The sequence below is a fragment of the Eutrema salsugineum genome, unplaced genomic scaffold (genome assembly GCF_000478725.1).
Source record: "Eutrema salsugineum unplaced genomic scaffold, Eutsalg1_0 scaffold_5, whole genome shotgun sequence".
Lineage (NCBI taxonomy): Eukaryota > Viridiplantae > Streptophyta > Magnoliopsida > Brassicales > Brassicaceae > Eutrema > Eutrema salsugineum.
This window is the reverse complement of record NW_006256612.1, coordinates 5,133,899-5,159,403: the sequence shown is the minus strand read 5'-3', so window position 1 is coordinate 5,159,403 and position 25,505 is coordinate 5,133,899. Positions and strand designations below refer to the sequence as shown.

General features: G+C 35.7%; 7 protein-coding genes and 1 non-coding gene across 9 annotated transcripts; 5 read left to right on the top strand and 3 right to left on the bottom strand.

Annotated features, from left to right (window-relative positions):
- The first annotated feature begins 805 nt into the window (after positions 1-805).
- Positions 806-2,242, top strand: LOC18992182 (50S ribosomal protein L34, chloroplastic). Its single transcript, XM_006415551.2, has 2 exons — positions 806-1,086; positions 1,799-2,242. Exons 1-2 carry the CDS (start codon positions 864-866, stop codon positions 2,056-2,058), a joined length of 483 nt encoding a protein of 160 aa, XP_006415614.1. The 5' UTR covers positions 806-863; the 3' UTR covers positions 2,059-2,242.
- Positions 2,243-2,377: 135 nt separating this feature from the next.
- On the bottom strand, positions 2,378-2,480 carry LOC112084252. Its single transcript, XR_002898208.1, has one exon. It is a non-coding gene; the product is annotated as a small nucleolar RNA Z279/snoR105/snoR108 (small nucleolar RNA).
- Positions 2,481-3,995: 1,515 nt separating this feature from the next.
- Positions 3,996-5,283, bottom strand: LOC18992181 (ervatamin-B). The gene is made up of 2 exons (XM_006415550.1): positions 4,833-5,283; positions 3,996-4,579 (listed from the first exon to the last, which is right to left on the bottom strand). Exons 1-2 carry the CDS (start codon positions 5,281-5,283, stop codon positions 3,996-3,998), a joined length of 1,035 nt encoding a protein of 344 aa, XP_006415613.1.
- A 4,907-nt stretch (positions 5,284-10,190) lies between these two features.
- LOC112083991 lies at positions 10,191-11,452 on the bottom strand. The gene is made up of 3 exons (XM_024152223.1): positions 11,417-11,452; positions 11,075-11,321; positions 10,191-10,674 (listed from the first exon to the last, which is right to left on the bottom strand). The coding sequence occupies exons 1-3, from the start codon at positions 11,450-11,452 to the stop codon at positions 10,499-10,501; spliced, it is 459 nt and encodes a 152-aa protein (XP_024007991.1). The 3' UTR covers positions 10,191-10,498.
- A 1,629-nt stretch (positions 11,453-13,081) lies between these two features.
- Positions 13,082-13,754, top strand: LOC18992180 (heavy metal-associated isoprenylated plant protein 29). The gene is made up of 3 exons (XM_006415549.2): positions 13,082-13,135; positions 13,211-13,286; positions 13,396-13,754. Exons 1-3 carry the CDS (start codon positions 13,127-13,129, stop codon positions 13,752-13,754), a joined length of 444 nt encoding a protein of 147 aa, XP_006415612.2. The 5' UTR covers positions 13,082-13,126.
- Positions 13,755-16,705: 2,951 nt separating this feature from the next.
- On the top strand, positions 16,706-20,674 carry LOC18992179. Of its 2 annotated transcripts, none has more exons than XR_002898025.1 (11): positions 16,706-17,139; positions 17,474-17,621; positions 17,796-17,863; positions 18,126-18,196; positions 18,316-18,561; positions 18,833-18,996; positions 19,077-19,132; positions 19,231-19,283; positions 19,895-20,062; positions 20,143-20,240; positions 20,315-20,674. XR_002898025.1 is itself a non-coding variant. In XM_006415548.2 (11 exons), exons 1-11 carry the CDS (start codon positions 16,941-16,943, stop codon positions 20,417-20,419), a joined length of 1,380 nt encoding a protein of 459 aa, XP_006415611.2. In that variant the 5' UTR covers positions 16,706-16,940; the 3' UTR covers positions 20,420-20,674. The 2 variants fall into 2 exon arrangements, 1 of the variants encoding a protein (XP_006415611.2); XM_006415548.2 differs by having other exon boundaries at positions 19,231-19,287.
- Positions 20,675-21,087: 413 nt separating this feature from the next.
- LOC18992178 (pollen-specific protein-like At4g18596) lies at positions 21,088-22,437 on the top strand. Its single transcript, XM_006415547.2, has 2 exons — positions 21,088-21,386; positions 21,839-22,437. The coding sequence occupies exons 1-2, from the start codon at positions 21,218-21,220 to the stop codon at positions 22,183-22,185; spliced, it is 516 nt and encodes a 171-aa protein (XP_006415610.1). The 5' UTR covers positions 21,088-21,217; the 3' UTR covers positions 22,186-22,437.
- Positions 22,438-22,914: 477 nt separating this feature from the next.
- Positions 22,915-25,140, top strand: LOC18992177 (26S proteasome non-ATPase regulatory subunit 11 homolog). Its single transcript, XM_006415546.2, has 2 exons — positions 22,915-23,020; positions 23,632-25,140. The coding sequence occupies exon 2, from the start codon at positions 23,659-23,661 to the stop codon at positions 24,916-24,918; it is 1,260 nt and encodes a 419-aa protein (XP_006415609.1). The 5' UTR covers positions 22,915-23,020; positions 23,632-23,658; the 3' UTR covers positions 24,919-25,140.
- The last annotated feature ends 365 nt before the right edge of the window (positions 25,141-25,505 follow it).

The following is a 25,505-nucleotide window of genomic DNA, read 5'->3' as shown; positions in this document are numbered from 1 at the left end:
ATTTTAGGACTTGAATACATGTCATATTCTACCTGAATGTCATGTGAAGGAGTCAACAAATAACATCGAAAAAGCTCTACGACAGACACACATCCGAAATTCTTTCACAAATAAAGTGATTTGTGGCGATACTAAGAAAGAATACTTTTGACTTGACACAGGTTTTTTTAGAAAGATAAGTTTTTCAGCTCCTTTGTGCACCTCCGAGAGATGCATATTGCAAAGAAAACAGACCTCAAGTGTCAGACACCAAACAAAAAGCAGCAGACATTGAATTAAAATCTTTTCGGATTGAACATCCTCATAATCTCAAGTGATTTTCATTTTAATACTTTAATGAATTACTTGGCAAATGTAGGTTATACTATTTTTTTGGTTATTTTGTAACTAATATCTATTCACATCCATTATTTTGTATCTACACTCTACACACACTATTTATGAAATTGGGAAGAAATCCAAATATAAAACCCTGTTTTTAGAAATATTCTCTAGTTCCAACAATTTGTGGTTTATCTCGCTCCTTGTTATATAGATAGATTGCTGGTTTTGAACAATTTACATGAAGCAAAATTGGGTCAAATAACCGTATGAGATGTTTCTACTACTCCCTTCCTTTTTAGACCGATTTAATATATCTGGCCAAAATCTACAGTCTAGACCGGTTCACACATTTTTTTGGTTGTGCCATATGATGAGAGAGAGTTATCGGGCTTACTATTTGTCTTTATGGGCTTTTAATTGGATATTCTGGCCCAAGGTTACACTGGTAGCGTCCGTAGAGGATTTATCCTCTTTTAAGTAAAGGTAGCGAAGAAAGAAAAAAAAACTGGGAAGGAGATAAGAAAAACAAAAAAAATCCAATGGCTTCCTTATCCACCTCCGTTGTAGCTTCGGCTTCCTCGCGTCTATGGCATCCTGCTTCGAACGGGAAGATCAGTGGTCCTTCCGCTTCGCTTTCTCTCCGCACTGGTTCGAATCGGAGTCCATTCTCTCTCAGCTCTTCCACCTCCGCCTCCGCTTCTTCTCAGCTGCTCCATTGCTCCTTTCTCTCTTCCTCTCTCTCCCTATCCTCTACGTTTTCTGGTTAGTCTCCTCAATTTTGGTTTTGGTTTTCGGTTTTCGCGTCGTCACTGGGTTTGTGGATTATATCACTCTTGGTTTTTGCTTCAATTTATAAGAGATTTGGTCGAACTTTTGTGAAGAATTAGGGAAATGTGAAACAAAGTTGTCATGGTGAATCCATTTTTTGAAATTGCCTTGTAAAAATCTGAGCTTGCAAGTTAAGCATTTAAGTTATGATAAAGAAGTTTCTGAAAACCCACTATGCTCAATGCTCCTGTAGTTGCAGCCGCAAAGGGAATGTTGTTTACTATACAGTACATAAATCTTGGCAAGTTGGCATTTAGCACATCAAACAATTAGATTCTAATGTTAGTGGTATGCTTGCTTCTTCTGTTGAATTCTTTGAGATTCAAAGAAGCAAGTTAGTTTTGTTGGCTTTCTCTGTTTCTCATATAGATCAAGGCTGTTTACATCGTTGATTATGTGATTTATGACATTTTGCAGTTGTTTTGAACTGTCGAAAAACTTGTCCTGATCCTTTAATCATATCTTTTAAGTGTCTGACGATGCTTAAGAAATATACTTCATTTACTCTGTTTACTCGTCTATTAGAAACTCTACATCAAATAAATGTCTCTTGTATTGCTCGAGACTTGGAGATTGGAACAAAAGAATAACTATCTCGATACTACCTGACCTATAAAGTTCATATTTGTTTCGCTGTCTTTTTCAGGTTTGTCCATTGCGTTTGATGTCAGCAATGGAACCAGTGGGATGAATGGCCAGAAACGCAGGGGACTCGTGGTGAGAGCTGGAAAAGCTGCTCTGTGTCAAACAAAGAGAAGCAGATCAAGAAAATCTCTGGCTAGGACTCACGGTTTCCGTAGGAGGATGAGAACCACAAGTGGCAGAGCCACCATAAAGCGCAGACGTGCCAAGGGACGCTGGAATCTCTGTCCCAAGTCCAACCCTAGCAGCGGCAAACGAGCTTAAGTGTTTTTTTTTTCCTATCCTCACTCACCTTTCTCTGTAATCTTGTTTGATATGTTTTTTTTTTTCCTTCTTGTTATCCGCTAGAAGATACAATGAGAAAGCATGATTCATTGAACTCCTTTCTGCGTTCATTTCACTTTATTAATCACCCAAGTCCTTGCCCTTGGTGTCATTAGACGTTCAATACACCTTCCATAGTTTGACTTAAGAGTGTTACTATCTAATACTAATTAAGCTTTTACAGTCATTTTCAAGTGCAAATCTTATAGTAAAAGAAGAAATTAAAAACTAAAATGAGATTAAGTCCTTATGGAAGAGAGGGATCAGATGGTGTAAGAAATGAGAGCGTCAAATTGTTGTAATGTAGCTTTGGGCAGAACGCTCTTCTTGCATTAGCGAAGTTTTACCATTCCTCATTTCCCCTTTATAACTTTACTGAAGGATCATGCCTTTTACTGAACGCCCCTCTTTCCGTTTTATACACGCGTCACTACCTTCCTCCTCTCACTACCTAGACGATGTGAGACAAAAACTGAAATGTATGTTGTCCAATTCGTTATTTTGGAGTCCTAAGATATAAGCATATATTATTTTATTGGCATCTAAAAGTAACTGGCCAGTGACTTCTTGAAAACTCAAATATGCAGGAATTTTAAAGAAAGACGGACACAGATGCTCTCTCCGTTTTATAATAAGTGTCGTTTTAGATTTCAATTTTTGTTTCAAAAAGAGTGTCATTCTGTATTTTCAATGTAACTTTTTATTCTTATTTCCTGTTTTATCCTTTATTTAAAGATAATAGTCTTTATAATTAAATATTATAAAAATATATTAATTAAAGATATATTTATATATTTTATTAATTTCTTAATCTGTGTGAAATGTGTTACACTTATTATAAAACAAACGGAGGGGAGTAACAGATTACATCGAAAATTAGCGTGATAAAGCAATCTTCACAAAGAAAAATGATAAATAATTAAATCAAAAATTTCCACCATAATTAAAACCCTCGCATATTGTCCAAACTCATCTTGAACTTTTTAGCAAAAAAAAAGTAAAGAAAAACCTTATCTCAAAGGACCTACCTAAACTGAAAACTGAAAACTGATGAAAAATGCAACCAGACTTCTGACACACCTTTGAGAAAGAGACACTATATATCTATGGAGAGCAAAACCACAAAAACAAAATTCAGCTTATCGTATAGTGAAATTTAACAGATTGTTGGGGATCCCGACACGCTAACAAACTTTTCCTTGCGAATGATAAGATGATATTTTTTGCTACTTTATAAGCCGTTATATAACGTTTCTTTTTAAGAAAAATAAATCAAGTAACAAGAAAAAGAGACCTTTTTAAGCCTAAAAGAAGAACAAGAAAAAAAGAGCTCAGCTGCGCAATTATCCTCACAGATATTCTTGTCCTTAAGCTACTACATAATAATACATAAATACAAAAGCAACTCAGCTACTTTCAATAGTAGGTGTCCCAAACACGTGATCGATCAATTTCTCACTAGTTGTTACTGTTGCCACCGTCTCCATACTAGGGAAGTACAAAGTTCATATATTGAAAGATTTTTTTTTTTTTTTTAAGTTTTTTTGATAAATGGTGACATGGAAAACACAAAATCAAATAAACAGTTCTGTAACAATTTAAACGAGAAAAATATATATATATATAATATATCCCCCATTACATATGTCTTACAAGTAATAACAACTATATAGTCTATACGTAATAGAAATTATATTATATAATGAACATTTTTATACAGTATATAGGTTAAGCATTGCAATGCAGACTTAGACCACACCTAAACAATTCATAAACCAAAATATATAATAATATCACATTTTTGTTGTTGTTTATAATGTTGTGTATATATATTAATTAACTTATATAACTTTAATAGTAAGTCATCTCCCAGTTAGTTATGCAACCGGATAAAATGCATACTGAGCCACACCACACATGCCTTGAGGCCACTCCACATCTCTACGGATCCTAATGTAACCATTCTCTCCCCAACTCTCACCCCAAGAGTTCTTAGCCAGCCAATACTTGATCCCTTCCGGGCTCGTCCCGTACCCAACGAACGTCACTGCATGGTTCACGCTTGTCCCACAGTATGGCTCATCGTACACTCCACCTGAGTAATGCATGAAACCGGGTCCATCTGCGTCAATGGACACCGAGACAGGCTGTCTCGATACAGCTTCGAGCAATGCGCGCTCGTTGTTGGTTGGAACGGTCTGGAAGCCTCTGATCGATGCAGCGGGTCTCGCATTGAACTGGCATCTTCTCTCTGTCGCTTGGTAAGGGTACGCTTGCTCTGAAGCAATGCCTCGATTTTGGATAATGTAGTCGAAAGCGTCTGACATCATCCCGCCTCCACAACCCTTATCCACTCTGTCGCAATCTACAAGTTGTTGTTCAGATAATGATACGAGGTTGCCTCGTGCAATCTTAGTCACACCTTCCACCGCTGCGACGGCTGAGAACGCCCAACAACATCCTGCTCATTAATACATCCATGCATACATTTTCATTAGTGTTTTTTTTTCCCCGATAATAAACGAGTCTCTCCTAGTCTTATAACCTTAAACCTAGCTTAGGCTAACCCTAACTTGGTGTTTAAGTTTCTTATGTCGAATGTTGAGATCATGTAGTTATCCAGCAGTTTTGTTGTGCATATTGAATCAAAATGCGGTAAATGATACATGTAGAGACCATAATATGTAATGTATAATTCTAGAAAGCTTTATTACCGCATTGGCCTTGGTATTTAACAGGTGTTACGGCTCCTTCGTATCTCCAATCTTTGGTCTCACGAGCGACATTACTGACGTTCCAATTCCAAGACGGTATCATTTCATCGACAAACTCAGAGGGTGAAATTCTTTTAATGCCCTTGAGACCAGTGTGTGTGGTAATGAACTCCTCTTCTGTCCAATCCGCGAACTCGTTGACACCAAGCTTGTAGGTTCTATTCCCCTTCTTATTAAAGTTCTCAATGTATTTTAAGTTTTTCTTGAACACATCGAATCTCATTTGTTTCTCGAGCTCGTCGTTATAAACTCGAGAGAATCGACTCATCCATTGCTGGTGGTGGTCAGCAAGCACTGGCTCGTGGAAAGAGACACGAGATGTGGCTTGAGAGACTTTTAGACCCATGGAAAAAATGGTTAGGATCATGAACACAAATACTATCGATGCCATAGTGTAGATGAATATGGCAAATTAAAATATAGGAAAAATAAAAAATTGTATTTTTTGTTGTATGTAAAGGGTTTGTGTTGTGTTGTAGTGAGGAATTGAGGAGGGGAAGAAAGGGTATTTATAAGGGAAAATTCGGAGTTGGTTATGTCTAACTGAAAAATGAGAGCAAATTGCAAGTTGACTCTATATTGGTGATGCTATAGTTTGCATTAACTTGCGGCGTGATCTTTGGAGGAACAACTTTCCCACCTTTATATGCACATATATATTGCAACTAATGTTTATATATTATGACGATTTCATTTTAAAACAAAGAGATAAATCTAGCTATATTTACTACTTCTAGCAACCTAGTGTTTAGGGTAGTATTACATTTGCGTTTAAATGAAATCATGATCCAATCAAATGTATTTTATAATTTCTCGGTCGTGGTGCATCTTACAATTTAAAGTTAATTCGAAGCCAAAATTGTCATTGCATCATTAGTTTTTTTGGGGTAACTGAGTTTTGCATGTCAAAAGTATAAGCTTTGACTGATTCATTGTTGTTCAAGAGGAAGAAAAAAACTAAATTTTATTCTTTATTTATTTGGTATTCTCTGGATTTGAATACTAATGAAAACATTTTTTACATATGGGTAAAGATTTAATCCTAAATAATATGACGAACCGGTGCAGAGGTCAATAGTCTAGTGGCTTATCGCTTAAGCCGACCAACTATGGCACTCAGCTTCCATTGCATGGGATTTTAATATGGCCTGAAGTGGGGCCTGTAAGAAAAAAAGATTAATAATTAATAAGATGAGAAACTGGGAAATTATATATCTCCAAAATATTGGAAAAAGTATTAAACTAAACATACTTTTGTTTTCCCTTTGTATTAAAACTATATAATAATTTAACGTGAACAAATTGTTTTTTCAATAGTTGGTCAAAATAATATTGTTTAATTTCAGCCCATCACCAATCAACGTACCTATATTTTGATGATAGAAATGTATATCAGTTGCCAAATGAAAAGAATATTAGTAAGAAGTTATAACAAATCTTCATTAATGTGTCCTTTATGTATTAAAAACAAATATGACTAATCACGGTCTAATTCATATAGCTCGTGTCTTTTTTTTTTGTCTTGTAATGTAGAGATTGAAACCTCTTTGTGCCAAAAAAGAAGAAGCTAACCCAATGGAGATCGATTGTCCATTACTGAATTACCTATTATGGCAAGAAAGTGCAGATATCACTTGATGAAACGAGATACGAGATTTCTTCAGGTTACATATCAAAATTCTTTAATGCGCCTTTGGAAGTAAAAACATTAAGGTGGATATAACTACTATTTTATTGATAATACTTTATATATAACTTAGGAAGACAGAATGATCATAAAACGTAATCCATAATACAATACAAATGTGTAGACGAAAAAAAAAAAAAAAATACATTACAAATGTTTAGACGGATCCTAAAATTCAACGATTCTCGAGTTTCCGTTGCAGCATCATAAAGAAATAAATTATAATGATATATAAAAAAGAATGGTGTGCTATGTATCAGTGTGTGTAATAATTAAAAGCTCCACATTAGAGATGATCGATGTTTCCCACTTGCGAGTTGCGATCTATTGTCCTTTCGTTGTTGTTGAAGATTTTTTTCTTGTCCATTGTTTGGACCGTTGATACAAGTATGCACACAGATCAAATAGAAACTCTGGTGTGATGATATTATATCCAAGATACTTAGATGTTCAATAGTCAAGACATCTTACTCAACAGTATTATTTTAGCTATAATCTTTAACTCAATGATGCGATGAGTCATTTTGTTCCCAAAAAAAAACCAATGATGCAATAAATCATTAATAAAAAATTTTACCTGAAAAATAAAATAATTTCGACTAGCAACATAATTAAAATTTTCATTCTATTAATAATTTGTTGTGAAGCAAAGACAAAAAGAAAAAAAACAGTTATACGTAAAGCAAGCTTCCCAAATTAGAGGATTCTGTGTAGGCAGAAAAAAACAGTATTAAAAACTGCATGTATAGTGTCAACTAGTGAATTAAAAAAGGAAAAGAACTCATTGCAAACGATTTTGGACGGAAAAACTGATCTCTGTATCGTGGTAGACTGGTGGTTATTTTTCATCATTTTTTATTTATTTGCATTATCTAGTTTTTTATTTGTTAATTAACGTTTGCTCCATTATCTAGTTTTTATTTTATTTTATTTTTGCTTTTTAGTTATATTATTACTGGGTTTTGGATATAATACATATATAGTTGGAAATATAACACTTTATGTTATAAAGGCAGAATTAAATTTAAAGTATTTCAACTTATATAGTTGTAGAAAAGTAAAGTAATATTTGCAATGAGTCGCAAAGTGATAAAAAAAAATACATTTGCCATTATGGAATGGAGGAGCATTGAAGCATGGGCTCCAAATGGTGATTCATATTTATTCTTAAATATTCATGCCTCTGCTGTTCTTGGCTTGCAGGAGTCGAACATCTTTACGTATTTGAAACGACAGAGGAAAGAGAAAATAATTCTGCACCAACGGTAAAGGGCTACCAATCAAATCCATTAAATTTTCAAAAGATCTATTTTTCATGCTTTCATTCTTAAACGATTTCACTTTTTAAAAGTATAGTATTGGTGAAATAATTCCAAGTTCAAGTTGTTTTGTTCATACTTTCTAATTTGGATGACTACTAAGTAATGTTTTGTAATTAAATTCAAAATCTCATGGAAGCTCCTTAGTTTAGTGGTTAAAGGGTTTAAATATTTTTACACCAGGCATGAGATTCTATCCCAATAAAATACAAAGTTTTACAGAATAATAATAAACCGAGATTTGAGAGTGTCGAGGTATGTGTTGCAAGGAAAGATGTCTAACTTTGTAGATAAAATGTTATCGATAATAGAATTCGAAGATCTTCATCATAATCACAAATGTTCTAGATAGTGGAATTTGATCAAATAGTAGAGTTAGATCAATTATTTCTGGTGATGATGTAACAATGTTAATATGTATAATTCAAAAACTCGAATCCTTGAAGATTTAGCATATATTCCCTCTGTTTCATTATAGTTGATTTTCTAGGTTTTTTTTCTTGTTTCATAATATTTGATTTTCTACATCTAATTAATGTACATCTTTTCTTTAAGTTGAATGAATCATATTTATGCATGTTGCTTTACAAAACTTATTAATTGTAAACATTAATTAAAAAAGAGGAGATGAAAAGCCCAGGTTAAAGTAAAAACCAGTAATACTAATAAAAGTAATGAAATTAATTGTAAAAATAACCTAATTAAACAAAATAAACAGCAAATAATTGAGCATTTATAACTTTCTTAATCTGTGTGCAAATATTCAGAAAATCAACTATAATGAAACAGAGGGAGTATTGGTTTTCGCAGACGTAAAAGTTAAGCTAAGTTTCGGAAATTAAATAACTATACAATATGACCATATCTATAGCGATATGTAGAACCTAGGTCATTAGCACGAGTCTACTTATTTGTTAATAGTGGGAACTCGAACTAATAAACGTTGAATTTGTAAATGGCGGCGTACCTTTTCTCATCTTCAAGTTGAGACGTCTTTCTTGCGCGCCGCAACATACGCACGCATTGAGAAATTAATATATTATCATTTGTCTTATGAATTATGAAACTAAGATTTGAAGCGTGGGGTTCCGAAGATGCGGACCCAGTGAACCAATAGCCGCCATGGATCTATCTTAGTAGATAGATGAATTTCCGCAAACTAATTCGTGACATACAGTTATACAACATTAATTCATATTGAATAATTAGTATAAGGATTTGTATTAGTTATATGTCGCAACATAGAAACTGTTAATGTTTTTTTTTTTTTTTTTTTTTTATCAATTTTAAAGATGTTTTTGTCAATTAGCTTAAAACCCAAAAGGCCATCTTCATGGTAATCTTCATAGTTTTGCTATTACAGATTTTGTCTCTACCAATATTACCATTAAAGAGACAAAACGAACCCTAACGTTCTATGTTTTAGGTGGTGAATAATTTTTGTTTGTCTAGTCTCATAATATTTTTTTTTTTAAACAACGTTGAAAAATGGGTTTGAAAGTTATGGCACATGCATAGTGAACAAGTTTAATGTTTTTTTTTTTTTTTTTTTTTTTAACAAGTTTAATGTTTGTTTTGGCTATACAGTTTTTGTTTCACAGTTTTCAGTTAACTTTCAAACCTTGTAAAAAATACCAAAGATATTTCGATTGGAATGACTAAATAGTTGATACATGGCTACGAGAGTCAAGTTTTTTTTCTCTACGAATAATCATAGCATTATTTGTGGAGATCAGAACATAAAGTAATCTCATATGCAATGTCAGTTGATCTTGATCGTGTCCAAATTTTGGTTCTCCAATTTTTTCTTTTGCAGTTGGTTGCAAATGCATAAGTCACCCCTAGTTTATTCTATAAATATAACCAACTCGTTTGGAGCTTTGAACAAAGAATTTTGTCATGATGGACAACGTTAGTCGCCGCATAAACTCTAGAATTCAAAATTTTGTCTTAAATGAGTTTATATATGGCGTATAAAAGCATGTGCAATGAGAGAGATTTTGATGGATCTTTTAACCATTTTTTTATTATTAAGTTGGGTTAGAAACCAATTGAAAAAAAATTCATTTTTAGTAGGTCCAATGGTAGAGACCCAATTAAGTTTTTTTTTTTTAAAATGATAATAATGATTTATACATATATACAAGTTATCTCTCACCACCTTTCAAGTTTTAACTACAACTATCGAGCCTTCAAGCTCTGCAAGTATTTGGATCACCAAAAAAGAAAGAGAAAAAGGGAAAGTATAATCTCTTTGTTCCATTTACCGAGTATTCAAATCAAACTCCCCATCCATGCATCATCATCATCATCATCATCTCATCAGGGTTCATGTTACGTCCTTCTCCATGATTCCCAATCGCATTAGCTCTCAGCAGGTTGCGAGCCATCATCTCGGTATGAGATTGGTGTGACTCTGCCTTCACTTGTCCTGCTTGAGCCAAAGCCACCATTCTTAACCTCGCCTCCTGAGCCTTCATCTCTCTATCCAACTCTGATTTCACATCAACACATGCTTTTCTCTCGTCTTGGAGCAAAGCTTGCTCAACCATCAACATTTCCTCGGATCTGAGCTCTCCACTCCCTTCTCTTTTGAGTTATTATGTTGAAAGCTTAGGCTTGCTTCTCAAATGTCGCCGTGAATTCTGCCACTTTGGCTGCAATGTTGTTGTCCCATAGCTGATTGCATGATAGCGTTTGGCTTGTTGTGTCTGAATCGAGGATTCTGTCGTCCTCTTCTGCTTCGTAAACTGCCACGACGTGATAAGGTAACAATCTGCAATAGATTGTAAGAGAACAGAGACACAACAAGCCAGACGCTGCAGAAACAAAGATCAAACTACAGAATCCAACATCTGAATCCTAATTCTCTCAATCAATTCTGATTCGCAATTCCAAACTAGGAAGATCCATTGCCACAAGAATACACCAATTTTTTCTCAATCAACTCTGAATCACATTTCCAAATCATGGAGTTACATTGCCACAAGAGAGAGAGACCATTTTCTTCGATCAAAACTCAATCAACTCGTTATGTCAGGCTATTGATCTTCTTCTAATACACAATTCTAAATCAAAGTCTCAGAGCACGTCAAAGAACCTAAAGGAAACCATTTTCCTAAATTTACAAAGTCCAAAACTTGTACTAAAAACTTTGATTGGGTTCGTATGCATACCTCCAAATGCGATGTAAGCGATTCGATGCTGGCCAAAGAAGTAGACAGCATCGGAAACGATACCGTAGATGGGTTTGGCAACCATTGGAAGATTCGCCGAGTTCTGGAAAATTGGTTTGGCTGGTGATAACCTATAGTCGAACTCGATTTCGCCGGCTCGGTCGGCAGAATCGCCTCGGTCGGCAGAGTCGCCTCGGTCGGCAGAGTTGCCTCGGTCGGAAACAGTCGGAGCAGCCAGATTCGTCGTCTACGGAGAAAAGGAAGAGGAGAGAATGAATTATTGGAAAAAAAAAACAGGACCATAAAAATATTTTTTTCTTCTATTTTTTGTTGTCCAATAACAGTAAGCCACGTGTACTTAAAAGACGTCTCTTGCATCTCCTAAATAAGAGACGTCTCTGGCAAATTATTTTCTTTCTGATTTAATTAAATACAAAAAAAATCTGAGAAATGCTGCTAAATACCCCGTTGCATATGCTCTAAGTCTTCAAAAGTTCAATCTAGTTAAAAGAAAGTATAAATAAAAATTGTGCGTATTTGCAATTAAGAACACACTCAGTAAGAATCTTTAGTGTTTGAGAATAATTTTGGTCATGAATGCCACTGATCGTTCGTCAAATGAATGTCAAAGCCAATCAGATTTTCATAACAAAAGTTCGACCTATTTTCACTAATTAACATCAGACCGCTTCTACATTCCATAGATCAAGAAAAGTTAGAAAACTAAGCGGCTGAAATTGGTTTTCAGTTTCGACAAATTTCAATAATGAAACGGGTACAATTTGAACCGGTTCAATGTTTTTTCATATCGATTTTCGGATAACCGATTCTGGACTTTTACTACTTAATTTGGTCGAAAAAAATTCGACGCTTTATCAAATGTATTTGATGATCCGTTTTATGTGTAATCTGGTTTTCACATCCGTTCGAACTTTCATCGATCTGAAAAGTGTAAAATTAATTCTTGGTGAGTTATATAACTCCCTTACAATCATTCATTTGAATTTGTAGGATTAGTAGGGTCAACGACCTACTACCCATAATTAAATTTCATCTAAAAATAAATTTCGTTTTCTATGTTTTCTTGAATCTAAGCGTGTTGTAAACTATTATAAGTGGAATGTATTTTTCTCTAGGTTTATTTGAGAAATTGACCATAGATTACGAAAAACAATTATCTTTGAATTTCTTATAAAGTGCATCGTTTGCATAAATCGTCACGCAATAGTTCCCGACAGCAAGGAATTTAAAAATCTTTTGCTTGCAATTTTTTAACTTATTTTATTCGTATTTCGTAATATTATTACTCGACTGATAAGCCTATTAGATAAGTAAGAAAAAACAAAAAAGATAAGTTTGTAACTAGATAACTGGTTTAGTTAAAAAAAAAAACTATAAGAAAGCTTTCTACAAAGCTCATTATTTGCTCTATTATGAAGCTAAATCGTTTATATCTTATTACTAACTTAATTTAACTAGTGAATTTTGTTTTTGCTTTTTTTTTTGCTAAAAACTAGTGAATTTGTGTTTGGAGGAAAATATTCAGCTGTGTTAGATTTATATTAACCAGATCAGAACATAAATCTACGAATGAAAGTTATTACTGAAATTTGTTAATACGACCGTGTACTATAAGTTTGGTCGTATAAATTGCTATAGTTTTAAACTAACTAGCTATATATCTAGTAATTTTCTGTAGAATTCGTGTAGTTTTATATCATTTTGGGATTAAAGAAACACAAATTCCTCATATCATGATGTTGGCAAATAAAAAAAATGGATATGTCAAATCATGATCATCCTTTTCAAGTTTAGTCAAATATATTGTAAAATCGGGGTCACATAAGTTTTTGACTTCAAGGTAGTTTCCATGCATTTTCACAAGATTTTTTCTGTAGAAGCAACATAATATAAAAATATTATTATATGGACCTTCAAAGATCTTTTCAATTTGTGTGATGAAAATTTCTATATGTAAGTGTGTTTCTCCTCTAGTCATCCATCGACCAAACTGTGTTAATTAGACTAATTTTTAAGGTCTATCGTAAAAAAATGACGACTGTGAGTAACTTCCTCTATACTAATTTTCATGAGTACTCGTGTATACGTTTATTGAATATGTGTATTTGTACGCAGGTAGTGGAGATGGATGTGCCTATGGATTGTGCTGGTTGCGAAAAAAAAGTTAGGAAAGCTCTTGAAAATATTAAGGGTACGTAATGAATTAATGAAGATATGTTAAAATCCTAAACTAACATTTCATCAAGAAACTAGCATCTCGTCAACCAAGAAAACTGATAACTAAGTCTTGGATTCAACAGGAGTCCACGATGTTCAGATAGACATGAAACAGCAGAAAGTGACGGTGACGGGATCGGTGGAGCAGAAGAAGGTTCTGAAAGTTGCAAGAAACATTACAAAAAGAGAGGTGTGCTTATGGTCGTGCCCTTACCACCACGAATCTAATGGATTTCACGACAGGTACTTCAAGAAGAAGTTTCAGAAAAGAATCAACATGTCGAAGAATGGTGAGAAAGTGAGTTCTTACAACTATTATAAGCATGGATGCCACGGACACGACCATGGTTACCGTCAGGAACGGCCATATTCGGGTCTTATCGACGAAAACGCTAGCTCTATGTTTAGTGAGGAAAACCCTCATTTCTGCACCATCATGTGAAGCAATCTTCATTTTCAACAACTACTATGAATATGTGGAACAACTTTAATTCGGTTTTTATATGATTTTCGTTTTGGCTTGGTGCTTCTTTAATTTGTAAAAAGATAAATAAATTCAAGTCATCAGCTCAGTTGTATATTTGATTCAGTCCAGATCAAATTTACTGTAATGATATCGTTTTTGGGTTAGATTTGGTCAAGTCAGAGAAAGCTCGGGTTTTACAAAATAAAAATTATGTTAAATATTTTAAAAGATATGTGTTGTAAAAGTATCACATCAGTAATTCGAGAATTTGTGAAGTAGAAAAAATAATAGTCAATCCAGTCATTGTCAATGATTTTCAGTTGGAAATCTATAAATCCATATTTTAGAACACTATTTCTCACACTAATCAAGATTGAAGTATGAAAACTTGTAAAAACAAATATCTACGACGAAGTCCAACCGAGAATGGTCCAAAGATCGGATGGCTTTGATACCATGTTAAATATGAGTTTATAGACTTCCAGCTCAAAACTAATTGACAATCAATGGATTTACTTTTATCTTTTATATACTATTTCACAAATTCTCCAATTATCAATGTCTCCAATTATCGATGTGTGACTTTGACAACATGGATATCTTTTATGCGCCCTGCACGAGAACTCAAAGATGTTACTCAATTTCCACAGCATTCATAATTAACATTTGAGTGAATCTCATGACAAGCCTCAAAACCTTTGCAAACTGCCAAATGCTTCTAAATGTCACAAACTTTATCATTTTTTTTCTTCCTTGAGAAAACGTTATCATCTTTCAGGATTTTATAATCAATCGTATAACATATAACATATTCCCTCCATTATTAGTTCTACCAAACTTAAATAGGCAAAACAAACCTATAACCTATGGTACCTCGACATATAAACAGGGTCGATTTTGAGTGAAAGCAAAAAGAAGCATTTAGTGGACCTGAAAACATTACTTGTTTTAGCGGGAATACTTTTTTTTTCTTTTAAAAAAACCTTATTTATTAGTCTAGTGTTGATAGTTTATTTCCATTCGTATTTATTTATTTATTTATTATTTTTGTTTTTTGTCGTCTACCCAACTATTACATCACTGTTGGCCAGATCGAGGTTGACTCAGGGGCGTCCTCAACCGGCTCGTTATGATCGATGTGGGTGAATATATATTCTCTTGCTCGAACTCCTTTCGCAAGACTATCTGCCCAGAGGTTTTTACTTTTGGGAATATGGGAGAGACTGAATTCCTATTCTAATGATTCAAGGTGCATCAAAAATGTGGTTTAGGCGATCTGGGGAAAATTGGCTTTTTCCAACATGAACTTTGCAAAAATGTTAAACTTATACCTAAAGTTTTAACCTAGCTAAAACATTCTTCATCTTCTTAATAATTTGAATTTCATATCTAATCTCATTTAACAGTAGTTTTAACCTACTTTTGCCCAAACAGAGTTAAACTACCGTTAAATATAGTCTACGTATCATCCACATAAGCGACTGTAAGCAATAAAGTGTTTAATATTTTTGAATTATGAAAAAAAAACTAAACGACATCGTTTTCTGTCTTGACCAAAACTGACAGAAAGAAAACAAGATTGGCGTAGGATAAAATCTTGGTAGTGAGAAAATTCAGGATGAGATTCAGAAGGAACCGCCTCGCAGGCATTGACGGTGGCGAGAACAATGACATCTCCATCCTCCCTCTGCAACACGGCGGAGATACGGAAAGCGAAGCCTCGTGTTGCTACTGCGATCTCGATGTTTAACAAAACTCTGTTTACCAATTTGATTCAACAACCAAATCCAAAAAAAATCTGTAGATTATTTTTCCCGAAGCAGCATAGAGGAAGACGAAGTGACAACAGCCATTGAAGCTCTGCTTCGATAACCATTTCAATTCAATTGATTCCAAACAATATAGACATGCTATTCCCAAATAAGCTGAATCCTTCAGCAAAAAATCCAACTTTAGAGGGTTTACTGATTCTCAGATTTCATAATTGTGTGTAAAAAGAAACCATAGTCGGAGCTCCGGTATCAGCAAGAGAAGCCGCAGCTTTCGCGGCCGCCTCTTCGTTATGTGCAGCATGAGTAGAACATATGGATCATCTGCTGGAGCGCTTAAAATAGTCAGTTACAAACATATGAACACAAACTGAATTTTTGAGAGAGAGAGAAGGGAAAGGAGAGAAAAAGAAGAAGACGATGAGAATGAATTTGATGATGAGATTACCAAGCAGCTTGAGAAGCTTCTCCGTTTCGGCTTCTTCATCGAACGGTAAAACCTCGAAGACATAATCCTCACTAACTAAGCTGGATCTGAAGCTGTATCTCTGTGTTTTTTTTTTGTTTTTTTTTCAGGTTCGCTGCCGGTGATGGGAGGATCTCCGATGCCACGTTGTCGCTTATGTGGATGCCATGTAGACTATGTTTGACGGCAATTTAACTATGTTTAGACAAAAGTAGGTTTAAGGAAAAAAAAATAAGTTTAAGTATGAAATTTAAATTATTAAATTGATAAAGAATGTAACAAGATTAAAAGTTCGGATATAAATTTAACATTTTCGCAAAGTTTAGGTTAAAAAAAGCCAATTTTCCGGCAATCTGGAATCATAAATTTGGAATAGGCTCAATTCAGGTGTTCTATCCGAAGAGGTTAACGAGCCTGGCCCAAAACTTAATTGGTTGATAAAAAGGACAAGCAAAAAATAAATTATTAGAGCTTCGTTTGGAGTTTTTTGGTCGGATTCTAAACCTTTTGAACATATAAAATTCCAAAATCCTACGTTCCACCTCCATCTTTCGTTTTCTGGACAAATAAAATAAACTACATTAATATGTGTTTTTTTAATTAAGGTGCTTGACTCGCTTAACAGCAGCCAAAATTAATTTATTAAGCAAAAAAAACATATATCATCATCATTCCCCAGAAAAATTGGTAATTCGATGATTGTGTTTTGGCTCTGAAATAAAACCAGAGAGAGAGAGAGAGCATGGGTCTCTGTGATGAGGATAACGTAGAGGCATGTATGCTTCTGAAAGCTGACGTCACTCTGAAACCGTGATTCAAGGATCTTTCCTCCACGCCTTTCTCTGATTTTGACTTCTCTTTTTTTCCCTTTCTCTCTGTCTCTCTCTCTCTCTCTCTATATATATATATATATACTCTCGAGTATCAATGTCTACGGCTTCTTGGATTCAGCCTCCTTGTAGATACTTACCGCATCGTCGTCGTGGTGGTTCTAATATCGCTAAGCGAAGAAGCTCTGGCATAGCGCGGCAGTTTTCCGGCGTCGTTTCAGCTTCTACTTCTTCTTCTTCATCGCCGTCCTCCTCGTGCTCTTGTGGCTATTCAGAGATTTTGAATTTTGATTTCGGTAATTTGGATTCGATTCATTTGGTTTCTGCGTTTTGAGTCGTATTATGCTCGTTAAGTGTTGGTGTCTTTGTTCATGTGTATGTATGGTGGATCTTGATAGGGTTTAGTTTCAGAGCTGAGGATTTCTTGATCAAAGATGTAAATTAGGCTCGATCAATTGAATGGTCAAGAATAGTATTAGAGGAAAGGCTCAGTTATTCACTGTTGCTTAGCTCCAAGATGTTAGACGATTAATGTGAAAAGCCAAGAAATTGTTAAAATCATGATCTGTTCGATCTAGAATGGGTTCTGTTTATATCAGTGTTCTTTCGTTTTAATTACTCTACAAGCAGGGTCTAGCAGAAGCTGGAACCATCAGGGACTCAGAGTTCAAGCAATGAGTGCCACAGCTCAACGGAGTTTTTCGCTGTCGAAAGGCGACACCGACGACAAAAATGAACCTGATCACCTTCTTGTTCTTGTACATGGTATTTTGGCCAGGTATAATGTCTTAGAAATTCATCTTTTTGAATGGTGTTTAATTTGCCTCTTGTTATTATCAATGCCCTTCTTCAAGCCTTGAATTTGATAGTTGTGTATATCATTTCTGCTGCACTGTTATCAGATCTAATTATTTATATTTCTCCTAATATATTAAGACACCATGACTTGCAGTCCTAGCGACTGGCTCTACGTAGAAGCTGAGATGAAAAGACGCCTTGGAAGAAGATTCTTGATTTATGGTATGCTCATCTGGTTTCTACTTGTTATCCTCTGTTAGTTTTGCAGTTTGTTGGAGTATATATGGAAGAGAGATTTCGCGAACAGAATCGTAAAAGATAAACTTTCGGAAAATTTTCTTATCTGTTCGTCAGAGACCACAAGTCGTTTTTCTTATTATTCTTTAGTCTTGTATTTTATCATTCAACTCATGTTTTTTCTCTTCCTTGCGTGAATCACACATATTTCTTATTAAGTTACTCTTTTCCCCCTGGACATGCACAGCAAGTTCTTCCAATACCTTCACTAAAACATTTGGCGGGGTCGATGGAGCTGGAAAACGACTAGCAGAAGAGGTGAGTTTTTAAATTTCTACAATGTCATTTCCACTTCTTGTTTCGGTCTGGATTTTCTTGTCCTTAACTTCACCAAATCAGCTGATTTCTATTTCCATTCCTGATGTGAGAGAGGATAGGTTAGGCAAGTTGTCCAAAAGAGCAAGAGCTTGAAGAAGATTTCCTTTTTAGCCCACTCCCTCGGTGGCTTATTTGCCAGACATGCTGTTGCTGTTCTTTACTCAGCAGCAATGTCACAAGACTCTGATGGTGCTATATCTATATCTGGGGATTCACATCTTCTGCGAGGTAGGATTGCTGGGCTCGAGCCGATTAATTTCATCACCTTGGCAACACCTCATCTAGGAGTGAGAGGCAGAAAGCAGGTTCTCTTTTTCTTCACTTGTCATATTGGAATCAGATAGTTTCATATATATACATGAACCTATGTGTGGTGTCTGCTTAGTTAAGAAAGAAGTTCATGGTTATTCACGTGTATTATATTTCATATACGTCCTACTTGTGTTCAGAATGAATATCATACTTTTCATCAAAACTGCCTTTGCACTTGTTGGTTTTTGGTTCCCGAAGTGTCTAGACTGCTGAATATTAATTGATAGTTCCTGGAAATTCCATCTCATTCTCTTCTTGTGTCAGCTGCCTTTCTTGTTGGGAGTTCCTATTCTAGAGAAACTTGCTGCACCAATAGCTCCGTTCGTTGTTGGTCGGACTGGTAGCCAGTTGTTTCTTACTGATGGTAAAGCTGATAAACCACCTCTTCTTTTAAGAATGGCATCTGATGGTGGAGATCTGAAATTTTTGTGAGTAATGCTTTTAGCATATAAAATATCATACCCCTTACCGAATTGTTTGAATCCTAATAACCTTCCTCGTCTGGCAGGTCGGCTCTGGGGTCGTTTCGATGTCGCATCGTCTATGCAAATGTATCTTATGACCGTATCCTGTGCATTTCTGTTGCTGTCAAACTTGTTCAGGCATGATTGTTAGTTTTGCCGCATTTTTTTTCCCTGAATGTTTCCTTTGACATTAACTAGACATGGTTGGTTGGCGTACATCTTCCATACGGAGAGAAACTGAACTTTTCAAGGTACGTTTAATTTAATCTGAAGCAATAAAAGCTTTCTATATAATGTTATCCCATTTGATTTCCGATTTCTCCTATAAAAATAGATGTTGACTATAAAACTTGTGGAACACTAGCTAGAAAATGGGACTCGCCAATATTTAGTCTGCTCGCAGTGAGATGTTAACGGTGGTAAATGGGTCCTGTGTTTCTGAATAATGAGAGCGATCATAGAGGAAACATTCCCCGTACTTATGAACATCCTTGTTTTGTCCACTCTAGCTCAACCCATATTGAGTAAAAGAAAACAAATTTCTCTGGGGTTAAGATCTCGTTATTGGTTCTTTATATTCTATAGCAGGACCACAACATTGATAGACTCGGCATTTGCAGACGAATCAGTTGACATATTGTACTGTATAGAATCTCAAAACGAGTCAGTTGTCTGTAGAAATTCACTAAATATTTTTTTGGCAGTTCATTTATTTCAAATATCTTAGAGAAGATTGGTAGGTAACCTCTTCATGCAATAAGCTATGTGGCTTGTAACTAGCCAACTACAAGTTTGAGAACTATTAAGCAGTCGAGACTGAGAGCTGATAGATGTGTTTCCCCTGTTTTCATGTTACATGCAGCCTCACGTCGGTCTCTAGATGGATACAAGCATGTTGTCGATGTAGAATACTGCCCACCTCTTTCCTCAGACGGAGCCCATTTCCCTCCAGAGGCTGCTAAAGCCAAGGAAGCCGCACAAAGCTCGCCTAGTCCTCAGAACACGCTTGAGTATCATGAAATAGTGGAAGGTGAGGAAAAAAAGCTAATTATTAGCCCAAAAATTTGACTGATTTAGCAAGAAACTAAAAGTTTATACAAATGCTTGCAGACGAAATGATCCGCGGTCTGCAGACTTTAGGGTGGAAGAAAGTTGATGTCAGCTTCCACTCTACTTTCTGGCCTTACTTAGCTCATAACAATATTCATGTAAACTCCAAACATTTTCACTTTTTTTCATTCTTGTAGACATGAACTAATAGAGAGATTTTGGTCTTGTTCAGGTGAAAAGTGAAAGACTTTACAAAGCAGGAGCTGGAGTTGTTGCGCATGTTGCAGATACCATAAAACAGCAAGAGTCTTCCACGTTTATTGCCGCCAGCTTATAAACTGTGCAAGTCTTCAAGTTCCTTCCCGCCGCAGACATTTTAACCAATAGTGTTGTTTCTTTTTTCTTTCTACTATACAGATTGGGAGATTGATGCGGATCAAGATCGTTTGCATTCTTGATTTTTTGTTTTTTATATATAGCGAAAACAGAGGAAGTACAATCCAATTCATCTGTACATTATTTTCTTGTAATAGCTTGGTGATAGATGATACGCCACTTTAAAGATGTTATATATATATTCAGCAATTCAGCTCTCTACAGATTTTTTTTGTTTCCCAATTCAAAATTACAGATTCATGTCGAGCTCTAATTGTCCAAAGTCAGCTCCAATTTAGTCACTTAAACTATTTCCATTTCCATTTGGATCTAGCAGACAATTCTCCAACCCCCACTAGATTTTTTAGTGAACATACGTAAGAGTATAAGATTATAGTTTGACATTTGAAAAATATGTCCTCTTTAACAAAAGTACAAAAAATAAATAACAGAAAAAATAGATGGTGATGAGAAAAGATCGGTTTCAAAAAATACACATCCGTAGAAAACTCAAGAACCACAAACACCAAAAATAAACTAGCATTTCCAAAAATAGATATAGAATCACATGTCTTGTTGTTGTTTTGTCTATTGGTTCTCTATAAAAGGACAGAATTAGTTGGATCCATCATAGCGTCTCCTCTCACCCAAAAACTTACAACTGTTTTACCTAGAAATCCAAATTTACAAATTCAAAAACCAAAGAGAGGAGAAGAAGAAGAAACAAGTAAAACACACAAGAATTAAAGAATAAGGCATAATGGCCAAGTTCTTCGTCGTCTTCCTTGCCTCTGCCCTATGTTTCACCACCCTCCTTCACTTCGCCGCAGCTGATGCTGACGACTTCGACCGCTTCCACATCAAGGGCTCCGTCTACTGCGACACTTGCCGTGTCCAATTCGTCACCCGCCTCAGCAAATTCCTCGAAGGTAATTAATTAAGGACATTCTCTAATCTAATTCATCATATATGTGTGGATCATCTGATATTACAGTCAATACGAACATATATTGGCATATTGGTTAGACAAGATTAGTCCTATTTTGCTTTGGTTCAATGGTTTGGAATTATGAAGTAGTATAAACTCACAAAGATAATTATCAAGCAAGGAGTCTTTTAGACAATACGAAAATTTTGTATAGCATTTAATTGTCATTTACGCTATTTCTATACATAAATGAATCGAAAATTACCTTTTAATTAAGTTTTTTTTTTTTTTATATGTTTCTACAGAATCTTTTCCTATCTAGCTATTTCTAGGATTCTATAACCGTTGCACATTATATTAGAAGAAAAAAACCAACATAGTTTTAAACGACCTAGCGTCCTTAAACGGCTATACAAGATCTTGTAATTCATATGTGTTATTTCTCTATTTCAGGGGCAAAGGTAAAGCTTGAGTGCAAGGGTCGTGAGAACCAGACAGTGACACTGACCAAAGAAGCTGTGACCGACAAAGCCGGAAACTACCAAATGGAAGTTATGGGAGACCACGAAGAGGAAGTGTGCGAGATCGTCCTCGTCCATTCACCGGACGCAGAGTGTTCCGACGTGAACAACCAAGAGTTCCTAAGAAACGCAGCCAGGGTCAGCCTCACGGCTAATGATGGCATTGTCTCCAACGAGACTCGAACCATTAACCCACTTGGCTTCATGAGGAAGACTCCTCTCGCTGATTGTCCTCAAGCTTTCCAGGAGCTTGGAATCGTCCCTGACGTCACCTTCTAAGCTTCTTAATATATATATACCCATATACAGTATACAATTTTTCATTTTTTGATAACCTTTTTTTTTCTTTATCTAAAACATTTATATGTGTCTGTCTGAGTTTACTTAACTAACGAATTTTTTGTGTGTGAGTTTTTTATGTGATGTTTTTGTTCCAACTCTTCCTTTTTCTTGGTTGTTTAATCTTTGAGTTCTTGTTTTAAGAATGATTTGATTATCTTCCATTATTTAATTTTTTATTTTTACTTTTCATTGAACACATACGTAATAATGTAGAAACGAAAACATTATGCTCTAAATTTCCAAACAAATAACGTAGTGACATTTTTTAAAACATGTAATGTGAATTATCAATTCATAAGTATTACTACTTCTTAAGTTTAAGGTGCAAAATAAAATAGTAAAGGTCTTGAAGGACTAACAATGAAAAGCTGAAAGAAAAAGTAATGAAGCTTAAGACGGAAGATGGCAAATAAATAGATGCGCCCCGTCTAAATTCTGTGTGATTTGATTACAAAAACATGCGTTTCGAGCTCTGCGTTTTCTCGACATGCGTTTGCACGACGTTATAAGAAAACAAAAGCATTTGGTAGAAAACGTGGATCTTTTGCAGCGTTTGGCGTTGGTTTGTATTTTCGATGTCGAATTAAGCGTTTTTTATTTCAGCATACCGGAAATGACATTTATATCCTTTAATTTCTTTTACAAATTACGGAAAACCCGTCCCTTTATCTTCCTTTTCAAGACAGACATCTTCGACGCTTCTTTTTATTCCGTCGTCGTTCGTCGAAGGCTTTACCAAATTCACACAGACGAAGATTCTGCCGATTCATCTGTGAGTTTATTTTCTTGCGCCAATTCGTTTATTTTTTCTTCTATGTGTTTATCAGATCTAAATTAGTTATGGGTTTTGGCATGTGTGTTTGTTTCGATTTTTTAAAAATCAAATCTCAGTCGCCTTGGCCATAGGCTCTAGGGTTTAGCTTTGTCCGATTGAGTTTATCTTTGCGAAGAAAATTCGATTCGTGGATTAGCTCGACGATGTCCTAAGTTAGCATCTTACAATGATTAGTACGAAGCTACCGAAATTGATAGAGAATTGAGTGGATCTCAAAAGTAGATGAATCGAACTGAATAGTTAGTAATTACTGATCTTTATGCGTCCGTGATCATATTATTATTTGAAGTTAGGTCAGTGTTTCTTTGTGCTTCGTAATTGATATTGTGTTTTATACTACCTGTTGCTTTAATTTTGCCTCGTTTTAGCTTGTCTTTGATGGATCTCTAGTGTGATTCTTTGTTGTTGATTTATCTGATAATCTTGTTATTGTATCGACAACGGATTAGGTTTTTTTTTTAAGTGTTGTGAAATTAACGAGTAGGAATGTCAGAAAGGAGAAATTTTTGGACATTACATAATCACATCTATGGCTTTTTGTATTGCAGGAGATTTAAGTTTGCGTAAAGCCAGCAATGGTTTCGTATCCCGCTACAACGGAGACGATTTCCCTGGCTCTAGAAGCCAACAGCTCGGAGGCTATTTCGATACTGTACCAGGTATTAGAAGACCCTTCTTCATCTCCAGAGGCTCTGCGGATCAAGGAGCAAGCGATTACTAACCTCTGTGATCGTCTGACTGAAGAGAAGAGAGGTGAGGATCTCCGGAGACTGTTAACCAAGTTGAGATCTTTCTTTTCACTGATCCCCAAGGCCAAAACCGCGAAAATCGTCAGAGGAATCATTGATGCTGTGGCTAAGATACCCGGAACAACTGATCTCCAGATCACTCTCTGCAAAGAAATGGTTGAATGGACTCGTGCTGAGAAGCGTACTTTCCTCAGGCAGCGAGTAGAGGCGAGGCTAGCAGCTCTTTTAATGGAGAACAAGGAGTATGTTGAAGCTTTGGCGCTGCTGAGTACTTTGGTGAAAGAGGTTAGGAGATTAGATGATAAGCTCCTTCTGGTCGACATAGACTTGTTGGAGAGCAAACTTCACTTCTCATTGAGAAACTTACCCAAAGCAAAAGCTGCACTTACCGCAGCCAGGACAGCTGCAAACGCTATATATGTACCCCCGGCCCAACAAGGCACCATTGATCTGCAGAGTGGGATTCTTCACGCTGAAGAGAAAGACTACAAAACCGGATACAGCTACTTCTTCGAAGCCTTTGAGTCCTTCAACGCGCTCGGAGATCCAAGAGCGGTTTTCAGTTTGAAATACATGTTGCTGTGCAAGATCATGGTTAGCCAAGCCGATGATGTTGCAGGAATAATTTCCTCAAAGGCTGGACTCCAGTACGTTGGCCCCGATCTAGATGCCATGAAAGCAGTCGCTGATGCTCACTCGAAGAGGTCCTTGAAACTGTTTGAGAACGCGCTCCGTGACTACAAAGTGCAGCTAGAGGATGACCCGATTGTCCACAGGCATCTCTCATCTCTCTATGACACACTTCTGGAGCAAAACCTGTGCCGTTTGATCGAGCCCTTCTCACGAGTTGAGATAGCTCACATTGCTGAGCTGATTGGGTTACCAGTCGACCATGTGGAGAAGAAGCTATCTCAGATGATACTTGACAAGAAATTCGCAGGTACGTTGGATCAAGGAGCTGGATGCCTCATCATATTTGAAGATCCAAAGGCAGATGCTATCTACTCGGCTACTCTTGACACCATTGCAAACATGGGGAAGGTCGTTGACAGCCTTTATGTCCGGTCTGCAAAAATCATGGCCTGAGTGAGTGAGAGTTCGTTGTCTTAATCTCGTTCTCTCTCTAATTCTCCTTTTTTTACTGTTTTAAGATCATCGTTTGGACCCAAAAGAACTGATGCTTCTCAATGACAAAAGTAAAACTGTCTGGATTGTTCCCATTGCTCCTTCTGGGCTTATGTATCTTCTGCGATACAGATGCAAGTATTTGTCTTTTCTTTAGTGCTTAAATGGTAGGATTTGTTTTAATTTGTCTGTTGCAGTTTCCTTTCTCTTAACCTCACGGGTCAAACTTTGTGTTCTCTTTTTCCAAAACCTCTCTTTTTTTAACTCATCCAAAATTTACAATGATTTTTTTTTTCCGCTCCGCATTTATAAAATTCTGACCAACCCAGAACTCAATTCACAGGACCCACCATTTCTATTACCAAAGCAATGCATGACTTGCACACAAGTCTTGATTTTGTTGTCTTTTCTGTAATATTCGTTTGTGTGCTTTAGAGTTTAGTCACAGTAGCTTTTCTTGTTAGCTTCGTAGTTCTAATTTAAATTAGCTCTCGAAAATTATGAGATAAAAATCTAAAATTTATCTGCGAATTGTGATACTCATTGTA